General features: G+C 36.1%; 2 protein-coding genes across 3 annotated transcripts in view; one reads left to right on the top strand and one right to left on the bottom strand.

The window, feature by feature from the left end:
• Nucleotides 1-4156, top strand: part of LOC125650490 (solute carrier family 12 member 3-like) — a 30372-nt gene extending 26216 nt beyond the window's left edge. The window contains exons 14-23 of the mRNA XM_048878851.2: nt 87-221; nt 334-440; nt 634-776; nt 948-1023; nt 1520-1755; nt 2232-2346; nt 2456-2542; nt 2831-2942; nt 3090-3157; nt 3648-4156. Coding sequence (XP_048734808.2) covers nt 87-221; nt 334-440; nt 634-776; nt 948-1023; nt 1520-1755; nt 2232-2346; nt 2456-2542; nt 2831-2942; nt 3090-3157; nt 3648-3783 — 1215 coding nt within the window. The 3' untranslated portion in view covers nt 3784-4156. The remainder of the gene's footprint in view (nt 1-86; nt 222-333; nt 441-633; nt 777-947; nt 1024-1519; nt 1756-2231; nt 2347-2455; nt 2543-2830; nt 2943-3089; nt 3158-3647) is intronic.
• Nucleotides 4157-10400: 6244 nt separating this feature from the next.
• LOC125650494 (glutamate-gated chloride channel-like) lies at nt 10401-20761 on the bottom strand. 2 transcript variants are annotated; one of them, XM_048878857.2, is made up of 8 exons: nt 20681-20761; nt 20477-20573; nt 20311-20369; nt 19847-20070; nt 16676-16758; nt 16043-16165; nt 15486-15850; nt 10401-13543 (listed from the first exon to the last, which is right to left on the bottom strand). In XM_048878857.2, the coding sequence occupies exons 1-8, from the start codon at nt 20720-20722 to the stop codon at nt 13277-13279; spliced, it is 1260 nt and encodes a 419-aa protein (XP_048734814.1). In that variant the 5' UTR covers nt 20723-20761; the 3' UTR covers nt 10401-13276. The 2 variants fall into 2 exon arrangements, with proteins under 2 accessions (XP_048734814.1, XP_048734813.1); XM_048878856.2 differs by having other exon boundaries at nt 20311-20384.
• Nucleotides 20762-23012: the final 2251 nt, after the last annotated feature.

The following is a 23012-nucleotide window of genomic DNA, read 5'->3' on the forward strand; positions in this document are numbered from 1 at the left end:
AGTTCGGTGGGGATTTCATTTCGTGGGTATACCCAAGGCATGAAAATTCATAAGTTTATGAGTATACATGTATATTATCTTCTTAGGGTGAAATGTCTGATCATGTAAAGAATCTGCGTTCGCATGGTGCGTATAAGTGGTTTGAGAGTAGGAAAATCAAAGCATTTTACAACGCTGTGGTAACACCAACACTTAGAATCGGAACTCAAGTTCTCCTTCAGGTAAATTTAGATATTTCAGATCTTTGTGTGAAATTTAGTGCTGGTTGAAATTTCCAAAAATGATTTACCCAAGCTTGTAGTATACTCATGTAGGTAAACCTTTCGATTTCAGGCCCTGGGGATAGGTAAGCTCCGCCCCAACACACTGTTTCTTGGATACAAGGCTGACTGGCAGAAATCCGATCCCGATGAACTGGAGGATTACTTTAACATCATCGAGTTTGTATTAATTATCCTTTAGATACATGTATATGATTATACAGTTAATTTGAATCTGAATAGATCAATACAAACCAGCCACATAGATTACAAAACAATTTTATTATTTTGCAAGTGTTTTCGATGTATTTTTTTCATGTAGGAAAAATTTTGATATCTCTGTTTACTGATACTGGTAAAATTACAATTCCAGAGATGCGTTCGATCTGAAATATGGAGTGGGAATTCTGAGAATCGCGGAAGGCTTCGATATTAATAGAATACCTGATGAAAGCGAGATAAACGACGATGATCCCGATCTCGAGGAGAATGACGATAATTCTGATGACGATGAAGGTAGATGTTCTATTTTCCCCTAACATTTCGGATTCAATGCCGACTTATGATATAAGGAGGATGTAATAATGCATATATGTAATCGTGATGTGAAAAGTTTTTAATGATAGATCTACCTTGTTCAAAAGCTTAATAGGAACTCTTTTGTAACTTCTTATTTTTCCAAATTAGATGAGGATGATGACCCAACAAAACAACACTCTCCATCCTCACACCCTGATGAGAGGAAACCCAGCGGTTCCTACAGGTATGTGATAATACAATCCATAGCGTCCTGTTTTCAGCACTCAATAGTACCGTGAGTTTCATTTAAAAAAAAATATGCACATTGACATATTAGCTTTACGGGAAAAAAATTAAATTTTTACTGAATCTCGGGAAAACACCTTCCTTTTATCAGTCTAGATCTCTAATTGAACAATTGTATTTCTTTGTGGTAGTCTTCATCAACTATATAAAAAGAACGATAATTATTGTCCAATATAAAACGATGAAACTAAATTAGTGTTTGTTTTGATACATTCATTGTTCAAATCAACATTTTAGTTAAATTATCTAACATTTTAACCAAGATACGGGATTCTTGTCGGCTTCAAATATAACAATAGTTTGATGAAGAAAACCTGTTGTGTATAGTATTATATATGTGTACATGTTTTTTAGTGTGAAAGATCATGATAAAGATATCGTCCATGTATATATGAATACACAAGCATTTATTAGAGAAAACTCTATTTTCAAAGCCTCAAAGACAGCTCCAAACACACAGGAGGACAAGTAAAGTTAAAACGTCTGAACACTGTGGAGGAGGGGTCAGAAAACCTAGCCTTTAGCCCTGACGCTCCCAATGGCAACACCAAAGGAGATCGACCTAAACTAAACACTCTGTTATCTTCAATGTCGACTGCCGCACTTACCTCTAGATTCCAAGAGGACCAATACGGTACAATAGACGTCTGGTGGCTCTTTGACGATGGAGGTAAGAATGGTCTGGGTACTGTGCTGGTTCTCTCTGTATATGAATTCATGTGCATTGATAAATTCATTACGTTCAGAATGCAATTAATAAGGATTTTTAAAGAAACAAATCATTTTAGACAAAAACCAAAACAACACAACAGTTACTGCATGCACAAAATGGGTGTAATGTTTAAAATGTTGGAATACGCTAAAGATTCGTTTGAATGTATATTTTTTATATATCTAATCAATAAAATTATATATGTATGTTATGATCATTGTCTTAAAAGTGATTAATTAATATATATTTTCGCATATATATTGCAACTACACTGTATTTTCAAAGTGAGTCTGAGAGAAGTGTTTGTATAAAATATAGTTTTTTCTTCTTGCATGAAAACAGTAGCCATTTGACAGATATTGACATATATTTTTGGTCTCGACATTGCATGTAATTACTGAGAATTATGTTTTTAAATAATTTTGTAATTGCAGGCTTGACTCTGTTGATACCATACATTTTATCGAAGAGGAAAACGTGGAAGAATTGTAAATTGCGAATATTTTGTGCTGGCACAAAGAAAGGAAATCATTATCAAGATGAAGTCAGGTACATGTATTTCAGTATTTCAACAGAATCTCATTCTCTCAGTAATTATAAAAATTCAGCAATATTAAGGTACACTTCGTCTCATATGTTTTTTTTATAAACCTGTTAGAATGTCGTCTTTGCTGTCAAAATTCCGAATAGAATATTCTCAGCTGACTGTGATACCAGACATGTGGAAAAAGCCGTCGCTCACAATGTAAGTTCATCATTTCTCACAATATGGGAAAAAAAATGATGGGGTTTTTATACGATATTCAACGAAGTATTTCACAGTACGTGTAAAATCATGAAAAGTTGAAATTTCAAAAACCCATACATATACAGAATCTTATCTACATTTGATAAGGTATTTTAGATTTCATTGTTTTAACAAATGAACGTATTTGATAATGCATTGAAATATGCTCATATTGAAATATCATCTTTTAATTAACTTTGATGTAAAAATTCGCTTTGTTTCACTTAAAGCTTTACCTTGTTGTAGGTATAAAGAATTTGAAAGCTTAATTCATCACCAGCGACTCAGGCCACACGAATCTCCCGATGATTATCCATGGAAAATATCCGATTCTGATCTTGTTGCAAATAAACAAAAGGTACTTGTATCGAAATTTATACTGCATACTGCTCACAAGATGTAACGTCATTACATGTATTCGTACCTAAATACCATGTACATTAAAACAAATCTGCTCGCCTATTGAAAAGTTTCATTTGTTTGTCTCCGTGTTTTCTTACTACAGGTCTACAGAAATATTAAATTGAAGGAGCAGTTGTTGATTCATTCTCCTGAAGCTTCTCTCATTGTCATGTGAGTATTGCAACTTTGATGATTGACATTGTTCAAGTTCTCATATCCGAAGAAAATCTACTTTAAGGTGGCTCACTACACTAAAGCTCATTCTCTGTATGACACCACGTCACAAGATGGCGATTTAAATGTTTTGTGAAATTCTTTATATCGATCGATTTGTTTGTCTATCATCGTAGCTCATTGGTTAAAACATTGGGCTGGTGAACCGCAAATCTCGAGTTCAAATCCCTCAGAGTCATTTGTTCATATGTGTTGAAATGATTTTTTTTTTTGAAAATCATGTTTTTATCCAAATTTATATATATATATATATATATATATATATATATATATATATATATATATTTGCCTTTCTGGCATGTATACTTATTGTATATCATCATATCTTTTATAATTAAATCAATTCTTACTGATTTGAGAAACTATTTCTGGGTGTAGTGTGCCGCCTTTTAATAGTCACGTGCTTTATTTCATATCGTCTATATAGGACACTTCCGGTTCCGAAGCGAGAGGCTTGTCCAGCAGCTTTATTCATGGCTTGGTTAGAGATGATATCACGTGGTATGCCACCTACACTATTCCTTAGAGGAAACCAAGAAAATGTTCTCACATATTATTCTTGAGTTAACAGTACTGGTGGAATATTAGTGAGGGGAAAACCAGAAAACGTTTTTCATTCATAATTACAATGAAGCATATATTTGTAAAGGCAATTCTATTGAACTTTTTCATTCATTATTAGCATGTATTTGTAAATATAGTAAGTTCTATTCAACTTTTTCAATAATAATTAGCATGTACTTGTAAATATAGTTCTATTTCATAATTAGCATTTATTTGTAAATATAGTTCTATTGCTCAAAAGCGACTATAATCACAATCTGTGGCACTGTGTTTTATGGTTGCTTGAAAATGGTGATTGTTCCTTTTTATGATGTTTCATATGCATGTACATATGCGAAGAAATACATACAAATAAAGCAACGTAAACATAAATTGTTTTTTTTAAAATAGTTATTCTAAGTCAAAAAGCATGCTTAGTTTTCGACCATCTGTGACATTCAAATAATAACGGAAATAATTTCTACTAACTTAAGTGAGGACATGTCAGTCATTTGTTTTTACAAGAAAGGACAGAAATATCTACTTTCAATTTACTTGAAAGAACTTGTGTTTTATGTTGAAAAACAAGCAAGGTATGTTCTCCATTATAATCAATGTTTAAAGGAAATATATCGAGTAACATCTGTGTCCATAAATCATATAGAAAAATGGTTTGCCGAGCGTTGTTTAGGTTTAACAAGCTCATGCAGTGCAGTCAAGGTGTTTGACAGAAGCCTTGAGATATTTATTTGCTAAAATGATGTCTAAATGAGAACAGGGCATAATACATATACTCAGTAAATTTTACCTACTGAAATTCACAATTCATTGGACATAACAAACGTATAAAAATGAATATATAAGAAAACATTATTTTATTAAAAACTAAAGATATTGGTGACCGGTAATGCGCTCAAAGACTTACTTCCGGGGGATCTGTGATCTATTCATGAAGTCAAGACAAACAGGTTTATCTAGGTATAACACAAAATACTGCCAAGTGCCCGGAGGTTGCAACCAAGCTAGAAGATTTGGCTGGTTAGTTGTATAGTGTTTAACGTCCCACTCGAGAATTTTCCACTCTAGACGTTCAGAACATTTGGAAAAAATTTAGTTCGTTTGACTTGCAAAGAAATTTGAATGATATACAGCATATGCAAGGTGAAGATAACGAACAGTGATCAATCTCATAACTCCTACAAGCAATACAAAATAGATAGTTGGGCAAACACGGACCCCTGGACACACCAGAGGTGGGATCAGGTGCCTAGGAGGAGTAAGCATCCCCTGTTGACCGGTCACACCCGCCGTGAGCCCCATATCCTGATCTGGTAAACGGAGTTATCCGCAGTCAAAATCAGTGTGCCAAGAACGGCTTAACAATCGGTATGAAACACGTCAGACAGCATTTGACCCAATGCGAGGTTGTATTGAACGTGTAGTACTGTAGTATCATTGTGATTCATTCTCCACGGAACATATCGTTTATTGCACCAATTCAATAGACATCCATCATTCAAAACATTTACTTTAGAATTCAGATCATGTTCTGTACTAGTGGTTAGTAACAATAAACAAAACCGTCAAATGCAAAAATGTAGGTACCTACTTTACAAGATCACATTGTGCATTCAAACAATATTTCATGATGCACAGACAATGCACTTACTAGTGAATGGACTAGGCAGCAGGCGACCTGACTTCATTAAACTCTTTCCTCATAAGGCAAAAGTGAAAATAACGCACATGTAGATGTTCAGAAAAAGGGAAAGTGGCATAAAACCTCGCACACAAAACTTACCATACAAAAATTATATAGATTCAAGTAAGCAGAGTTAAAATGAGAGGGGAAATCGGCAAAGTGAAATAAGAAAACTCTCGTGTCAGATTATGTACCAATTCATGGAAAACAAAAAAAAAAACCTAAATTTGAAACTAGTAATCTATGTTCATATCTTTTTATTGACGATAAGTGATTTTGATTTGGTACCTAATTGTCAAATCATAATCAGAGGTGAAAGAAACCAAACTAGGTAAGTAAAATATGTACAGTTATATTTATCCATGATTAATTCTGCCCAACGAAGTATGATATCGAAACCTGATCAACCATCGTTCGTAATGTACCACACCTTAATTTAAATGTACATATTAGGTCTACATATAAAATAAATATAACGAGTCAATGCATGTTGCACTTTGCCACCAGCGTGGTTGAATTAAAGAGTTGTCAACTTCCAATGTAAAATTATGTAATTGTAAATGATCACACAACATTAATGATTGGCAACATGATATTGTTTGAAATATGATTTTGATATGATTTCATAATGAGAAATTTAAATAATGAAACATGACCACATATGAATATTACTTATTAGATAGAGTACTGCATGACGTAATCGCTACATAAGACCAAAGTCATACTCTGTGTGGTCTGAAACTGCATATTATGACAGAGTTTTACCATAATGACAACATAACAAGGAGGAGGGGTGGAGGTGGTTTAAATAATTCCAATAGCTGCAAGATAATGCTTCATCTGCGGCGCCCTGAAAGAAAGTGAAAATGACGCGACGCTCACAAGAACAAAGGGATATTTCCTTAGAAAAATTCCATTGGCCCAAACATCCTTCGAACAATACAGCGCTCAAGATAACCGTCCTGTAAGAGCAGTAACTCTTGTAACTTTAAAGACGTTATTCTTGGATCTATGGAGAGCCAACAGGGTTAACATTATATCATTGTAACTGTGTATTCGCAACTATGCAATGCACCATTCGTTCGATGTAAATGTGGAAATGTTAAACGTGAATGTAGAAATCTTTTATGTAACTTGGCAGCTGCAGTACTTTTTATTAGTGCAATGATAATCCAGTGTTGCGTAATGCGTTATCCGTTGAATGTTTAAAGGGGAAGGCAACCCAAAATATTTTTTTACAGGAGAAATGATAGGATTATGTGTATGATAAAAATTTGGCATACTATACGGTCTATATAAGCTTCAGTACTAATTTGAAAGCATTAAAAATTGAAATCCCCGCTATCTATAGAGGCTGCCATGATGTGGAACTCTTTTGTATACTAGACCCCAAAAATCAATAATTTTGACGTCACACCGTCTGTTCCGGTTTTATGAGATTCTAAGATCATCAAATATGTGCATGTTGTAGATTTTACGAATAAATAGGTTGACGCCTTCCTGTCAAGCAGTTAATTACACTAATGCGAAGGAGAGCTGTGGATATATTTTTTCTCTCGAAATTCCTGACCCAGTCAAGTCATCTGAAAAGAAAAGACTGTGTAAACTGCAGATCCATCATTTGCGTAATGACAAGTTGAGGTTCGAGACATTTATATGAAGAAACGTACCGTCTCCCTGGTCCGCGACTCGACTGAACTTCTTTTTTTAATTTCTTCTTGCAAAAGAACGGGCTCAAATTTATAAGGCTCCAAATTTAACTGTTCATGACTTGTCATGTTTACAGTGCTGCTGATGAAATAAACCGGAACCGACGGTGTGACGTCATAAATCAAACTTCAATGGTCGCTCTCTTAGCGGCGGGTAATCTAAGATATCTGATGGATTAGTAATGCTATGAACGTTAAGCAAAGTTAAGCAAGGGTTTTTCTTATTAAGGACTTTCATTTACGATATCAGAAAGTAATATTTTATTCATAAAAGCAAGAATGTGGTTAGGGTTGCCTTTCCCTTTCAACAGAAATGCGTATTCGAAACTTATAAGTTGTCAGCTTGTAATTTGTTCTTTGATAAGTATAAATGTAAAATTGGTTTTGAGATATAGGTAATTCTACCCTTTGTACCTCATTTTGAAGTCAGGTGGCGCGTGATGCATGTTAGAAATGCACCATAACCTTTCTCTAGGCTTATTAGCTGCATTCTCATCAGGGATCACACGCCAAAGGGAAAGTTTAAAAGATGATGACATGGGGGTACGTTTACTATATCGTATTTATTCTGCATAGCAGATATTTCCACCTAACTGTAAATGGTTCAATTTCACACAATATCAGCAATATTAATATAGGGAGTATTTGCAATCACAGCAGGTGCCCCCTTACACAATGAGTGTAAATTGTCTACCTCTTCATTTGATTCACGTAATATATCAAGTTTAATAAGCTACATTCATACAAAATATATACATTAGTGACTGATTTTCCAGTGGCAGGCTGTGAAGCGCTGGGGGGGGGGGGTAATTTAACTATATAATAGAATTCCCACGTTTAATTTAAAAAAATAATTTATCAAGCCCAGTACATGATAAATGATAAATGATGATTAAAAATTGAATCAATTTGCATACTTCTGAAATCATTTGTGAGATCCGGAATAAAGGGGAAACTTTACTAAATAGCAAAATATCCAGGAGTGATTTGTTGTGCATGGGCAAATGTTTGGTAGCCAACAGCGTAATCAAACATGATTAGATGAAGCTAAAAAAAAAATGCACTATTTATTCCGAATTTAGATTTCAGTATGTGTGTTCTGAAAATACTATTAGTTTTAATCTTTTTAGATACGTCATATTTCATTATCAAAATACATTAAAACACGAAACTTTCAGGGGGCCGCACCAATTCTGGACCGCACCATATATAGCTTCATCCTGGACCTACTGGGGTCTAGAGGTGGTTCCCAGAGCCCCTGTCTATCAGATATTTTCCACCCCCTCTAAATACATGTATATAATTATTGTTGATATTAATCACAAAGATGGAGTAGGTGTCCCAGGAAAGTAAATGTTAAATATACGTGTATATATCAGACTTGCAGAATGCAAAATACTCAAGTGTATAAGCCTATGGAAGAGCTCCCAAATATTATAGTACGTCTCTGATACGCCGCACGCTCCCTGTCGTCACAATGAGACACTACACCTTACAAATGTTGATTTACATTGAATGATGAATTGACGTGTTACATGAGGCACTTTTCGAGTTGTGTAAACAATGGTTACAAATCAGCAAAGCTTCAATAAAATCAATAGAACAAATGATGGATTTACCTATTCCTCAAAACAAGCTTTGCATTTATATTTATTAAAGAATAAACAAGAAACATTGGTGCAAGCACCAAATTTATTAGAAGTGTTAGAACTGAATATTTTCAGGAAAGGTGTTCCAAAGAATTCCTTTCTTTAAAAGTGTGAGTTACAACGCGAAGGCTGGTAAAATTTAGAGAAATTTTGATCAAAACCGAATATGAATGAACTAAGTGAAAAGAATCGTTAATTATATGAAGTAACAATGTATTGGTAGCTCAATAATGCGACTGGTCTTATACGATTTAGTCATATTATGAAATGCTTTTGGTGCTATTAAATTAATGCTTACTGTAAATTGTTTAAAATCGCTGTTTTATTATCCTAAATTTGGAACTACTTCGTGCGTATGGATGTAGGACATTCACGTGGTAGAGATTTAAGGCTGTAAAACTACGATAAACCTTGTAAAATAAGAGACAAACAGCTAAATGGTAAATATATACTTATCAAAGTGCCAGTGGGATATAAAAAGAGCCTGATGAATCACCTGTTGTCAGAACTTTAAAGGGAGATGAAACGAGAATGATTGTTTATATCATATGATTATATTGTCACGTGATTCCAAGCGTTGACAGAGGTGTAAGTGAAGCTTGCGTAACGCGCCCTCTGGTGAGAGAATGGTGCCGGCCCATAATAACAAACTTACAACTTAAGTTTCGAATATATATTTCTATTTAAATATTCTACGGACAATGCATTGTATAACAACATTTACACAGTCATTCCAACCCACTGGATTTACATCACACTAATAAGTACTGCAATTGTTAAATTACCTTTAACATTTTTTCATTTACATTGAACAAATGCTGCATTGCGTAGTTACAAATACACAGTTACATGGATATGTTTTTGACCCCATTGGCTCTCTATATTGATTTGCCCTTGTGATGTTTTGCTATGGTCAGAAATCTTGCCCTTGTGATGTCTTGCTATGGTCAGAAATCTGCATTAATTGGCGGACCAAAGTATAGGATCATAACCTCTCAAGACTTCCATCGTCATCGAAAACAAGGTGTTTTTTTTTTTACTTCCCTTGATGGTCGAGCGGTCTAGCACGCTGGGTACATGCTGCTAGGTCGTGAGTTCAACCCCGGGTAGGGGTGGAAGAGGGTAATATTATCCAAATAAAATGAGATTAAATTTTCTGTGCTTTATATCAAATATGCCTTCACTATGGGCAGTTATGTTTATTTAAGAGTTCATTACTATTTCCGTGCTTTATATAAAATATTTCATATGCAATATATCTTGTATGATCCTCTTGAATGTACGTTAAATAACTGTATCCCATTTACATTGTCAATGACCGTGTAGCGTGTGACAGCGTGGGAAGAATTTCATCGTCATCAAAAGCAACCTTTTTATTTGCCAGGGTTGTCTAGCGGTCTAGCGCGTAGGTTATGTACATGCTGAGATTTAGTTCCGCAGGTATAGGGTTCAAACCCGGGCGGGGGCCGAAGTGGGTATCCAAATAAAGTTAACTTTTCTGTGCTTTCTGTGGTTAAATATTTCTTCACTTAGGGTAGTTATGTTTATATATATATATAAAGAACAACACGAAAGAAAAACGTTAGCGCTTTTATTAATATTTTCAGACATTTTAAAAAACAAAATAACGATTGTGACGTATATTGACTATACCATAGAATCATGTACAAGTATTATTTTAAGCCTGCTTAACATTCGTATATGCAATGTAAAAGAGTTAGGGTTAGGGTTAGGGTGGAATTGAAATGCCTCAAATGATTAGCCAATCATATTACAGTAATTTACTATTAACCATTTAGGAGTTAATGCATAATTAATGAGCTCAAAAGAAAAGACACCACAGATCATCTAATTCGATACATGAAAGTATGATCAACTTTTATACTTAGAAAGGCTATTGAGAAATATATTGTTACAGGGACTTGTGTAAAGTCAACGTTTAGGAAATTCTACAGACGTTATAATGATCTAATTTGCAAATACAACCTATCATTAGGTCGAATGCTGTTTGACGTGTTCCATACTAATTGTTAATCTTTACGACTCCTTTTGACTACGGATTCCTCCTTTTACCTATCAAGTTATACATGTCGGGCTCACAGCGGGTGTGACCGGTCAACAGGTGAAGGCGACTCTCCTAGACGCCTGATCCCATCCCTGGTTTTTCCAGGTGTCCGTGATTGTCGTACTCTCAATTGTGTAGGATAGGATTTAAGAGATTGGTCTCTGTTCGTTCTCTTCTCTTGTTTCCAGTCAAATTGAGGCAAAATATATAGATACAGCCACAGCACGATATTGAGTTACTGGTACTCCGTTCACTCTGAGAGTGAACTTGAAGTCGGAGCAACAGAATAGCTCAGTATCCCTTTAGTTCACAGGCAGGGTTCTTTGTCTGTGTGACTGGGTTTCACAAGTAATGTCTTGGTGACTTTTGGCAATATCTCTGTGACTTTTGCAAAGGAGTGGAGAATCGTGATGGCTAGGTTCGGTAGTTGTAAGCTGTGTCAGAAAACACCAGAATTGTTAGCCGCTCACACTATTCCTAACGAACTAGGAGCTAAATAATTTTGTGCTTTTGATCTCATGACCGGTCGACAGGGGATGCTTACTCCTAGGCGCCTGATTCCACCTCTGGTGTGTCCAGGGGTCTGTGATTGCCCAACTATCTATTTGTATTGCTTATAGGAGCTATGAGATTGATCACTGTTCGTTATCTTCACTTTTCATACACATATCTAGGGTCTTACCGGTAGTCAGTTGCGAGGTAGAGGTTTCGTCATTACAATTGTTATTGTTGGTCCTATGTCGTCTGCTGAGTGAAATCAACTTAATTCTCAGCAGGGAAACCTAAGTGGACCCAATTAATACTTAAATTAGATTTAAGAAATGAATACTTAAAATCATTTATTTGACAAGATACTGATTTTGACTCACAGCTGGTGTGACCGGTCAACAGGAAATGTTTACTCATCCTAGGCACCTGATCCCACCTCTGGTGTTTCCAGGGATCCGTGTTTGTCCTGCTCTACATTTCATATCCTTTATAGGATACATGGGATTGATTGATCACTGTTCGTTATATTCACTTTTTCATGTACCGTGTACCTAGTAAGAGTTATAAGAAGATACAGGACACATAATTGCATTGAAAATTTTAGATAGCGTGCCCCCAGTAGCAGTTTCAGATTCATTGGGATGTGATGTAAAGCTTAGATGAACACACAGAATTTGATTTGTTCTCAAGGATTGAAAGATCAGGTTCATCACGAATTGTGTTCAGATTCTTAGCGAAGGCTTAACCTTTAAAAGTCTAATAGGATCTACAGTTTTTTAGTCTCGAGTGCAATGACGTCCTTCCTCTTGGTGTTGAATTTTAACTTATTTGATGATGCAATCTCATTGTGAAAAGTTTGGTTACTTTTGTTTGCAACTGCATATACCCGGGTGCGGTCCTTGTACCTTACAAAACGAACGATAACATCTCTCGGATAACCATTTCTTGATTGAGGTATGGGTCCCAGACGATGAGAGATATAACGATTGCACTGGCATGCAGGGTCGTTCTACGGAGGATAGAACAAGTCTGACGTTTCGGTCTGTGTTTTCTTATCCCTCCGCCGTAGTCCCTGCTATACCAGAAGATTTGAGACAGTTGTTTCCTCGAATACTGTTCAGGGTCATTTAATATTCTGTGGGGATTACTATTTACCGTTGTGATCGCCTCAAATGATGTAATTACCAATCCCACCTCTGGTGTGTCCAGGGGTCCGTGTTTGTCCAACTATCTATTTTGTATTGCTTATAGGAGTTATGAGATTGAACACTGTTCGTTATCTTCACCTTTAATTAATGATATTTCTAATGGATGTGTTATCAAATATAATATTGGTAACTCTTTGAAGAACTTCCTGATTTTTGGTAACATTATCTATGAAATTTATTAAGGTGTCTTCTTAATTTAGAGAATCACAAAAGCAGCGGAATCATTTGATCTCCCACGTTTGGCTTGGTGTCTTAATCTAAATCTGATTCGGCTTTCATGATTAAGCACTGTCAAATAGTTTGTAATCTATACTCACAATTTTAGTTTAATGTGTGCAGAAATGCACAGCAAAGCAAAAGTTAGTGATGTTGACCGATTCCTCGGGCAGTGTTATACGGGAGTAGTATTCATAAGACAGGGAGCAAAGAGTACAAAACAGCTCAAACACTATCACCATAGCTATAATGCATGCCATGGTCACAGAAAGGCTAAAGTGATTCCTGGCTTGTAAACAGCAAATTGCACTGTGATTCCCTAAGTAAATGCTCTGTTGAAAGCATATGGTAATTTGCATCGACGACCCTTATTCTTTTGGATAATGTCTCAAGCAACTACAAACGTGGTTGAAAATGATATTTTAAAATAAATATTGAAGTTTACATGTAAATTTTCCCTTCTAGTTGTTAACTTTCATTTCTTGTCCGCTTCAGTTAAAAAGAATGACCAGTAGTAAACATTAAATGATATAAATAACAAAGCATAGACAAGAGAGGAAATTCGGTCTATAGTTTCTGGGGCTATCCCGGATTTTCCTTTGTCGGCTGTTGTATCATTTGGTATTTCTACGACATGGATCACTTCCGGTGATACTTTGGATTTGGAAAGATTCCTTCTTTTGTTGATTTGTGTAACTTTTGAGTTGTTGTTGGTACTATTAGTTGGCGTCTCTGAATTCTTCTGAAAAAAGGTGTTTTCTGACATAATTAAAGATACTTTTTGAGCATTATAATACAGTTACAAATTGGTAAAAAAGGGATAAATCTTTTATCCCCGAGGGAATCATTATTTACTGAAAAGGCAGCAAAACCCTGTTGTTTTAACCGTACTTTTGATCACATTTTTAGTTCCTTATCCGTCGGACGTTGAAAAGTGAAAGGTCAACATATACTACTCAAAATTTGATAAGGATCATAGATATTTTTCTGTTGAAAAAAATAATAACTGCATGACTGGCAATATTGTGTCCAAGTGAAATCAAAAACGTCTTCAACAAACTTGCACGTGCATTTCATGCCATGGGAAATGCGTTTCTCATCACAGTTTATGCTTTTGCTACCATTGCACGATTTTCACTCAGGCATCGGTGTCTGATTCTTTCTAAAATTTCAAACTCACTTGAGTGTTTACACTACGTTTATCAACACAATGCCCCCTCAACGTGTAAGGCGTCGCCTGACGACAGAACAACTGGGCAGATGTATTGGAATGCTTGACGCTGGCTATTCACAACGTGACGTTGCAAATGCACTAAACGTCTGCCAGAGCGTTGTAAACAGGGCCTGGAACCGACAGCAAACCTTTGGTACAGCAGCACACCGACATGGGGGTGGTCGTCAGTGGTCGACAACCCAACGCCAAGACCATTTTGCGGCTCTTCAGGCACGACACCATCCCTTCTGGACACCAACCAGCCTACGTAACGACCTCCTGAACGCCTCGGGGGTGAATGTGTCCACTCAGACGATACGGAATCGGCTTCACAATGCAGGTCTCAACTCGAGAAGGGCATGTGTTCGAGTCCCTCTGACTGTTTGACACCGGCGGGAGCGATTGGACTGGGCTGAAGATCATGTCACTCGGACACAGAACGATTGGGTTTAAGTTCTGTTCACCGATGAGTCCAGGTATTGTTTGGACTTTACAGACAGGAGGCACCGAGTGTGGTGACGACAAGGTGAACGTTTCCATGATGCCAACATCAGTGAGCATGACCGTTATGGTGGTGGTTCCATCATGGTCTGGGGTGGAATCAGCAGTGATGGAAGAACGGATCTTCATGTCCTGGAGAGAGGAACAATGACGGGGATGCGGTACCGGGATGAGATCCTCGATGTTTATGTCAGACCCTACGCTGGTGCTGTTGGCCCTGAGTTCATCCTGATGGATGATAACGCCCGTCCTCATCGCGCCAGGGTGGTGGAGCAGTACCTTCAACAGCAGACATTTGTCCGTATGGACTGACCAGCGCGCTCGCCGGACTTGAACCCGATTGAGCATGTATGGAACATGCTGCAGGTTGCACTTTCACGTCGTAGAGCACAACCCACGACTTTGGCAGAGCTCGGAAACGCCCTCGTGGAAGAGTGGAACAACCTTCCCATTGGAAACATCCGGGTGCTTATTGACAGCATGGCTCGACGTTGTCAAGCCGTCATTGATGCAAGGGGAGGCCATACCCGGTATTGACACTTCATCGACTAAGTGTAATGATGGACTATCCCCAAAAACTGTACTGTGTAATTCTTTCTCTGGTTTGCTGTTAACTTTTTGTAATGAAATGCCTTTTGGTGTTGTTATCAGATTTCAAGCATCCCGTATTGATAAAAGTTCATGCCGTTCATGAATTTTCAATCATAACCTGAGTAAACACGTTTCTGAGTCAAATTTATGTCTTTTGTTATGTTAGTGGTAAATTACACACATATAACCTAGTGATCCTTATCAAATTTTGAGTAGTATATTTTATCCGTAACAAACACTTCCTTAGGTAACAATGTAACACTGATACGATATTAATAAGGGAAACAGAAAGCAGTGCTATAATACACAGAAATCGTCAATGCATGAAATCAGTTTTACCTAGAAAAATATCAATAACAGTGTTGTTAATATTTCCTACCTGCTTTCCCTGGTCGTCTTTTAACGACATTTTCTTGTTTTCTTGTCGCCTGTGATAATTGTGAACAATGACAAATTCTAAAAATGCCAAAGTGATTATTATAAAACACGCCGAATTCCACGCTTCTATGGCAGCCATATGAACCTGGTCGGGATTTATAACAAGAGTGGCCACACTTTCTGCAATAATAGCAGTCAATGATATCGTTGAAATCCGAGTTCGCCCCGACACTTCGGTGTGGTGGATCCAAAACCCCAGCCACGTGATAAACACAATACAGGTGCTTGGTAAATACACTTGTATAAACATCACCTGATATGTTCTTTGAACATACAACACCAGACGGAGACAGGATTGCGATTCTTCTGCAAAAACGAAAATTCAATTCAAATGAAGGTATATAGTTGATATAGTTGCTTAGATGTATATTTCAATTGTACATTAAGTAAAATTCCATGGCCTATTTAACACGACTGCGAATACGTATAAGTCATAAAGCTCTGGAAAACGTCTTATAATGCAATCAATATATATAATATACATGTAGACATCTATACCTTGTGAACAAAGTGTTGTTTCTGTTCTTTGAATTTTAACCGCGTACGTCTCCATATTTTTCGAATATCTAACTGCGGCAGCTTTTTTCCACATTAGTTTCAGATCAATGGATGAATAAGAAGCTAAAATAAAACTGTATGCATAATCGAATTCCCGGCCTGGATTTCTCCAAAGAAAAAAACCTTACGTTGAAACTTGGACTTATGTATGAAATGTTAATCAAACTTTTGACTGCTCAAATAAAGGAAAACTTAAACTTAAGTTTGGGAAAATGTTTCTCTCTCAAGAAATCCAAGCCCCGTAATATACATTAAGCATTCAACGGAATTCCCATCTACACAATTTCACATAATCACATATCGAATTTTCCATCTGATCATGACTGGCTCTGTGTGGATTTTTAAATATACAATTTTCGGTAGTAATGCAGATCATATTAAAATACATGTATGTTCTGATGAAAGAAGAAAAGCTTATCTTGCAATGCTGAGCAAAGTTTAAAAAGTCTGTCAAATTTAATTTTTTTTGCATTTTCATGTATCTTTGAGTTGTAACCTGTGCATGTATATTCCAAAATAGTGAGCATAGCAAGTGTGTTAAACATGACAAGAAAGAAAACATGTGAGTTATACCACTTTTAAAGAAAAGATTGCACGTCTCGTCTTTGATTGGCAAGGCAAACAGTTTCACATCGCAATGAAATACTATGGAGTGCCTGTAAATGAAAACATAAACCCTTTTCAGAACCTTCCACTTTGCAAAATGAACGTTGTTCAACTGTATTTCGTAGTGAAATGTTTAGATACTGAATCTATATATCAATCAATCTTGTCATTTAAATCGCTTTCTACTAAACGTGATTCAGAAACTGTGTAATTACGAGACAATCGAACAGTGTACAGTTGTATATATCATGTCTTTAAATATTGACTTCATGATACTAAGTGTCTGTCCTAAATCAGACCCCCAGTATCATTTGACAACCTGTTATGCAACATTTACAAAGCATAACACTCAACCGAAAAAAAATATCACATTGTGAAGTTATGTCGTGTTCATGAAGAAAATGTGCACGGGGAGATCAAAATGTCTTGAGACCACCGCTAGACATGCAAGCTGAATCGAAGAAAGTTTGCTTTAATAAAAGCAAAAAATGTGTATATGATCCACATAAAAAGTATTAATAATCAAGTAAATGAATTTAACCTAAGTTCGAAAAGCAAAGTGATTTTCCCAGAATGTGTCATAGTATTGTGTAAAAGTCGGAAAAGGGTAGATTTTGCACCTTACGCTTGAGAAATGGATTCATTTGAACCACCTACTGATAATATGATCAACATTAATTATTTACTGTTAATTAGCTATTAAATGATTAATAGGCTTCCTATACCAACCACTAACACATTTTGTATGTTGTACCTAGTTAAACCTTTTGAAACAATGTTATATTAAACAAACACATTCAAACAATTCCTGATGGAGTCTACTCCACGTATACTGAAGTCGCTTACATTGAACTCTCTATATTGAAGTAAAAGTCAATCCCCAGTTCAACATCAGTTTTATTGAACTTTGGATATAATGAACAATGCAGGTCGATCCTGAATTTGTATATCCGGAGTAGAATTTCATCACATTTCTGTATATAATATTTTAAAATAATCAAATCTTTTTATGAGAGTGGATGTGGTTTTTGTCTAACGTCGTTGAAAATACTGTCATGTCTTTCAGTGAATCATACTGGCTTCTTCGTTGCTTTACATTTAGTGTTTACATGAACAAGTGAAAAGAATACGAACAGTGGTCAATCTCATGAATCTTATAAATAATACAAAATTGATAGAAGGGCAAATGCGCACCCCCTGGATATACCAGAGGTGGGATCAAGTGTATAGGAGGGGTAGGCATCCCTTGGTTCCCGGTCACACCCGCCGTTAACGCTATATCCTGATCAGGTAAACGGAGTAATCCGTAGTCAAAATTAGTATGTAAAGAACGGTCTAACAATGGAAATGAAACGATTCAGACAGCATTCAACCAATTAATAGTTTGAATCATAATAACCACCATAGAACTTGCGAAATGCTGACTTTAAACGAAACTGTTGAAACCCTATAACATCAACTAAATATATCATACGCAGAACATATAGTCTCGCGTATCCATGCATATTTTTGTATGCTGAATTTATCTTTATCATAAACCTTCGTTTGAATTTATTCACTGCATAATTTTGACTAATTAAGTAAAGATACAGAGTGGATAAATGAATCCATTAAATAAAAAATTGATATTTTCACAGCTGTTATTTACACACTGTGGCTACTTGCCGCAATATTCATCCGCGATATGTAAGATCACCTTCATTTTAGGTTTTCAATGTCAATACAGGGACAGCATAAAGTGCTTAAGGAAAAACCAAACAAATGTAATAAACAGAAAATTCAATGTTTTTGTTGTTGGATATGGAATTTATTTCACTTAAATAAAAAAAAACATCCTTTCTAGCCCGTGAAATACATTCTATATCTAACAAGAAAACATGGAATATCCTATGTATACATATTAATATATTTCCTTATTGAAAACAATTTCTTTGAAAAAAAGAAGTAAAAACTAACCCATTCCATATGGACGCACATGTATTAATGCAAATACTAGAAAAAGTGTACACTATATATCACTCGAAAACGTTCTCTTTCCTTATCAATACATGTAGTTGGAGTGGTTTCTGTCTTTTCAAAAATATTCGTTCACATAATAGCCCAGAGAAAAAAGAAACGGGGTTAAAACAGCATATTCCTAAACTGCGATTCGGAAGATATAGTCACTCGACACGTACATATAATCTTTAACAGAATGTGCATGTTATTAGTTTTTCACTAATACATGTAATATTTGATATTATCAAGTGCTGTACAATGCATGATCAGTGGTTGGTATCATAAAGAATACCATTAAATCCCTTGTTGGCAAACGCTTGGCCACTGATGCAGCACTGAATAATTAGTCATTACATGTATACCATCAGTAGGTGCTACATTGCTTTATAGTCACCAAGGAACAATTTTGCATCAATACAAATTGAGACATGACTATATTTCCCCGACAACCTCGTACACTTTCCTTACGTGACCTTTACGAGACTTGCCAGATTGATTTGATTTGATTTTGCTGAATTCCGCCACAATCAACATTTTTTCAGTTTTCTGGTGGCGCCCAGTTTTTATTGGTGGAAGAGAGAGCCCAGATATAATGTACCTGGGAAGAGACCACCGACCTTCCGAAATTAAACTGGGAAACTTTCTTACTTACCGGCGCGAGCGGGATTCGAACCCGCGCCGACAGAGGTGAGCGCGATGCTTTAACCACTCGGCCACTAGGAGACCAACAGGCAGCAGGTATCACTTCACATTCCCAAGTGTGAATATTCCCATATCAGGAAAGATAGTACATGTATATTGAGAGTTTGCATCTAATTTCAGTGCATCACTTTATTTGTAAGTTCACAAAGGAGAGAACTGAATATATGTTGTTGCTCTGAATATATTACATGTAGACATAATTGTTAAAAACTAATTTCCTGTCTTAGAATATGTTTGTCACTGACCGTAAGTGACATTTCTCTTATTTAAACTACTGTTGATATTTAGATAGCATTGGGTTTATACTTATTATTGATATATCATGTATTCAAAACAGATAGTTTCAGTTTTACAATTTTTGTTTTCTAAAACCTACCAGAATAAATCATTGACTAAATATACGACATCATAATATCACATATAATATATTCTTCTTACCGCGTTGTTAAGAAGAGACTTCCGTTTGGGTAAGCATAAATGTTGTCAGTGGGTGTGGTCTCGAAAACTCCATTGGGCATTTCATTAGCGATGTATGTATCTGGTAACCAAAAAGTCTCGAATTCCTCTGCTTTGTATATGGTGTAATCGTCTGGATGGCGGGAAGCGTTTTCAAACCTTGGATCTTTCCAAGTCTGGAGAATGTCAAAGGTCATATCTGCGTCCTGGAGTAGTCGTGTATGAATTTGTCAGTTTCATTTGTATTAACCATATACATTAGGTAATCATATGTTAAGATCATTAAATAAAACCTAATGCTTTACTATTCCTTAGAGGTGACTATTGAATGAGAAAATACTTCAGTTTTTCTTTATAGAAATATTTTTGCATTTGGAATCTATGATCTGGTCGATTATTTATTTTCGTAAAAATTGTACAGGTAATAACAGGAAAAATATACTTACAAAAAGCACACTTCTGAACTGTGTAACGTAAAGGGAAACAACCACTGTCGTGTCGTTACCTAAATCAATATTATCTGTCACTTATTAAATTCCCGGGTCTAAACGTACCGACATATAATTAATCACAAACTTAATTTGACTTTGATATACGACTATTTATCAATACCTGTTATCCCCCATGGAGGTAATACTCCCTGACACAGAACATCATACTGTATGTCATGGAAGAGCACTATAAAGGCCAAGACAGAGGCTGTAGACATCTAAAACAATGCAATAAAACACAGAGTATATCATACAGAAAAACATGCTCAAATACGTGTAATTATTTTAAAGTAACATAATATTAAAACCCTGCTTAAACGTTTACCATTCTAGAATGTTCAGCTTTTGACTGAAGAGAGAGTTCCATGTGATGAATATGTAGTATATATAGGTTTTCGTAAGTCTATGTTCCAACCAATCGTTAAACGAGTGATGTTAGAATATATTTAGGAAGTTGTACATATCGTACTTGTCCAAATGCACTGAATAATTTATTGGATGTCATCGGGAGTGCCTGATTTATTTGGTTCTCAAACGTGAAAAAAAAAATTATTGCTATAACACGTACTGAGAAAAGAAATTTTCAAAATGCAGTTAAAATTCTTCAAGATAAAGTTTTGACTTGCATTTCTTACAAATTAAAGTACGCTAGCTGAAGTCCGTATCTGGTTGTTTATGTACTAAGACCTGGAAGTACGCTAGCTGAAGTCCGTATCTGGTTGTTTATGTACTAAGACCTGGAAGTTTTACACAGTGTGGGAAGTGCTCCAGAACACTCGTCTGTGGTTCAAATCATTATCAAAAACGTTTTACAGAGTAATTCTGTTTATAACATTGAACAATTCACAATGCGATCCATTCATTGTTTTTATAGTTTCTATTTTTCATTCATCCGTCTGTCACAGTTTCTAGAAATATCATTGAAACTCCCCTTTCCCATGGGGATCCGGATTAGAATAGGCCCTCAGTAACCCTTGCTTGTCGTAAATGACGAATGGCACCACAAAAACGGAGTCCCCGTGTCAGAACAGGTGTGACACGATAAAGATCCCTCCCTGTTTTGCAAAGGTCGTAAGCACCGAGCATAGACCTAAATTTTACAGCCCTTCGCCGGCAATGGTGACGTCTCTGAATAAGTGAAAAATCCTCGAGTGGAACAACCAACCAACCAATCTTTTATTTATATGAAAACCAGTAAAAGTGCTTTATGATCCTTAGCTCAAGAGCACTAGCCAAGTGGACTGCACTCGTGTTTTGCTCAAAGCAGGCAAAACAGAACAAGTTTGAGAATAGAAAATGTCATTTATTTAGTAAATGACGAAAAGTATATACAGTACAGGGGGTCATTAAAACCAAGTAAAAATTAAGATCATATGCTGCAAATGACTAGATGACCCCCTGTTACATACATCTATAAAATTAACATTGAGAAGAGAACATATATACACAAAATAAAAACATCCGATAGGGGGTCTAACAAGATGACCCCCTATTACATACACCTATGTAAAAAGACTAGCATAAAAATATTGCCTGCCCACAAAAAAGGGTGGGTAGCAACAAGAAATCAAGGCCATGTCAGTTATAACGTAAATGGCTAAAATGATAACAGTACATGGAGGTAGAAGGGGTGGACGGTGGGTACCAAAAAAAATGCTGCTCTGAACTAGCGTGGCTCCTGGTACATAGAAAACAAACAGACAATGACCACGTGACAAATATGTTACCTTTGATTGGATGAAATACAGCAAGTAAGGAGAAGGATAAAATTAAATCGAAAACAGCCATAACTCCACCCAGACATAACAACAGGTCAGGGTAAAGTGAGAGACAAATACCTCGCATGTCACATAAAAGTTATTATTTACAATAATCACTGATTTATGATCCTTAGCTCAGGAGCACTAGCCAAGTGGACTGCACTCGTGTTTTGCTCAAAGCAGGCAAAACAGAACAAGTTTGAGAATAGAAAATGTCATTTATTTAGTAAATGACGAAAAGTATATACAGTACAGGGGGTCATTAAAACCAAGTAAAAATTAAGATCATATGCTGCAAATGACTAGATGACCCCCTGTTACATACATCTATAAAATCACTGATTTCTGTACATAATTCGGTACATTTGTTCTAGATGCGCAGTAAGATTATGTAAGAAGTTCCAAATAGAGGGAATGTAAAATATTGAATTTTCATGAATATTTGTCATTAGAAGTTGTATTTCTGTGACAGACTGGAATTTTTATGAATATTTGTCATTAGAAGTTGTATTTCTGTGACAGACTGGAATTTTTATGAATATTTGTCATTAGAAGTTTTATTTCTGTGACAGATTGGTTGTGTAAATACTGCAGGTAAGCAACATATTTTTTCATGCATAAACATTTTCCAGAGAGAGAGAGAGAGAGATTGAATATTGTTTAACGTCCCTCTCAAAAATATTTCACTCATATGGAGACGTCACCATTGCCGGTGAAGGGCTGCAAAAGTTAGGCCTATGCTCGGTGCTTATGGCCTTTGAGCAGGGAGGGATCTTTATCGTGCCACACCTGCTGTGACACGGGACCTCGGTTTTTGCGGTCTCATCCGAAGGATCGCCCCATTTAGTCGCCTTTTACGAAAAGCAAGGGGTACTGAGGACCTATTCTAACCCGGAT

This window comes from Ostrea edulis, chromosome 5 (assembly GCF_947568905.1).
Source record: "Ostrea edulis chromosome 5, xbOstEdul1.1, whole genome shotgun sequence".
Lineage (NCBI taxonomy): Eukaryota > Metazoa > Mollusca > Bivalvia > Ostreida > Ostreidae > Ostrea > Ostrea edulis.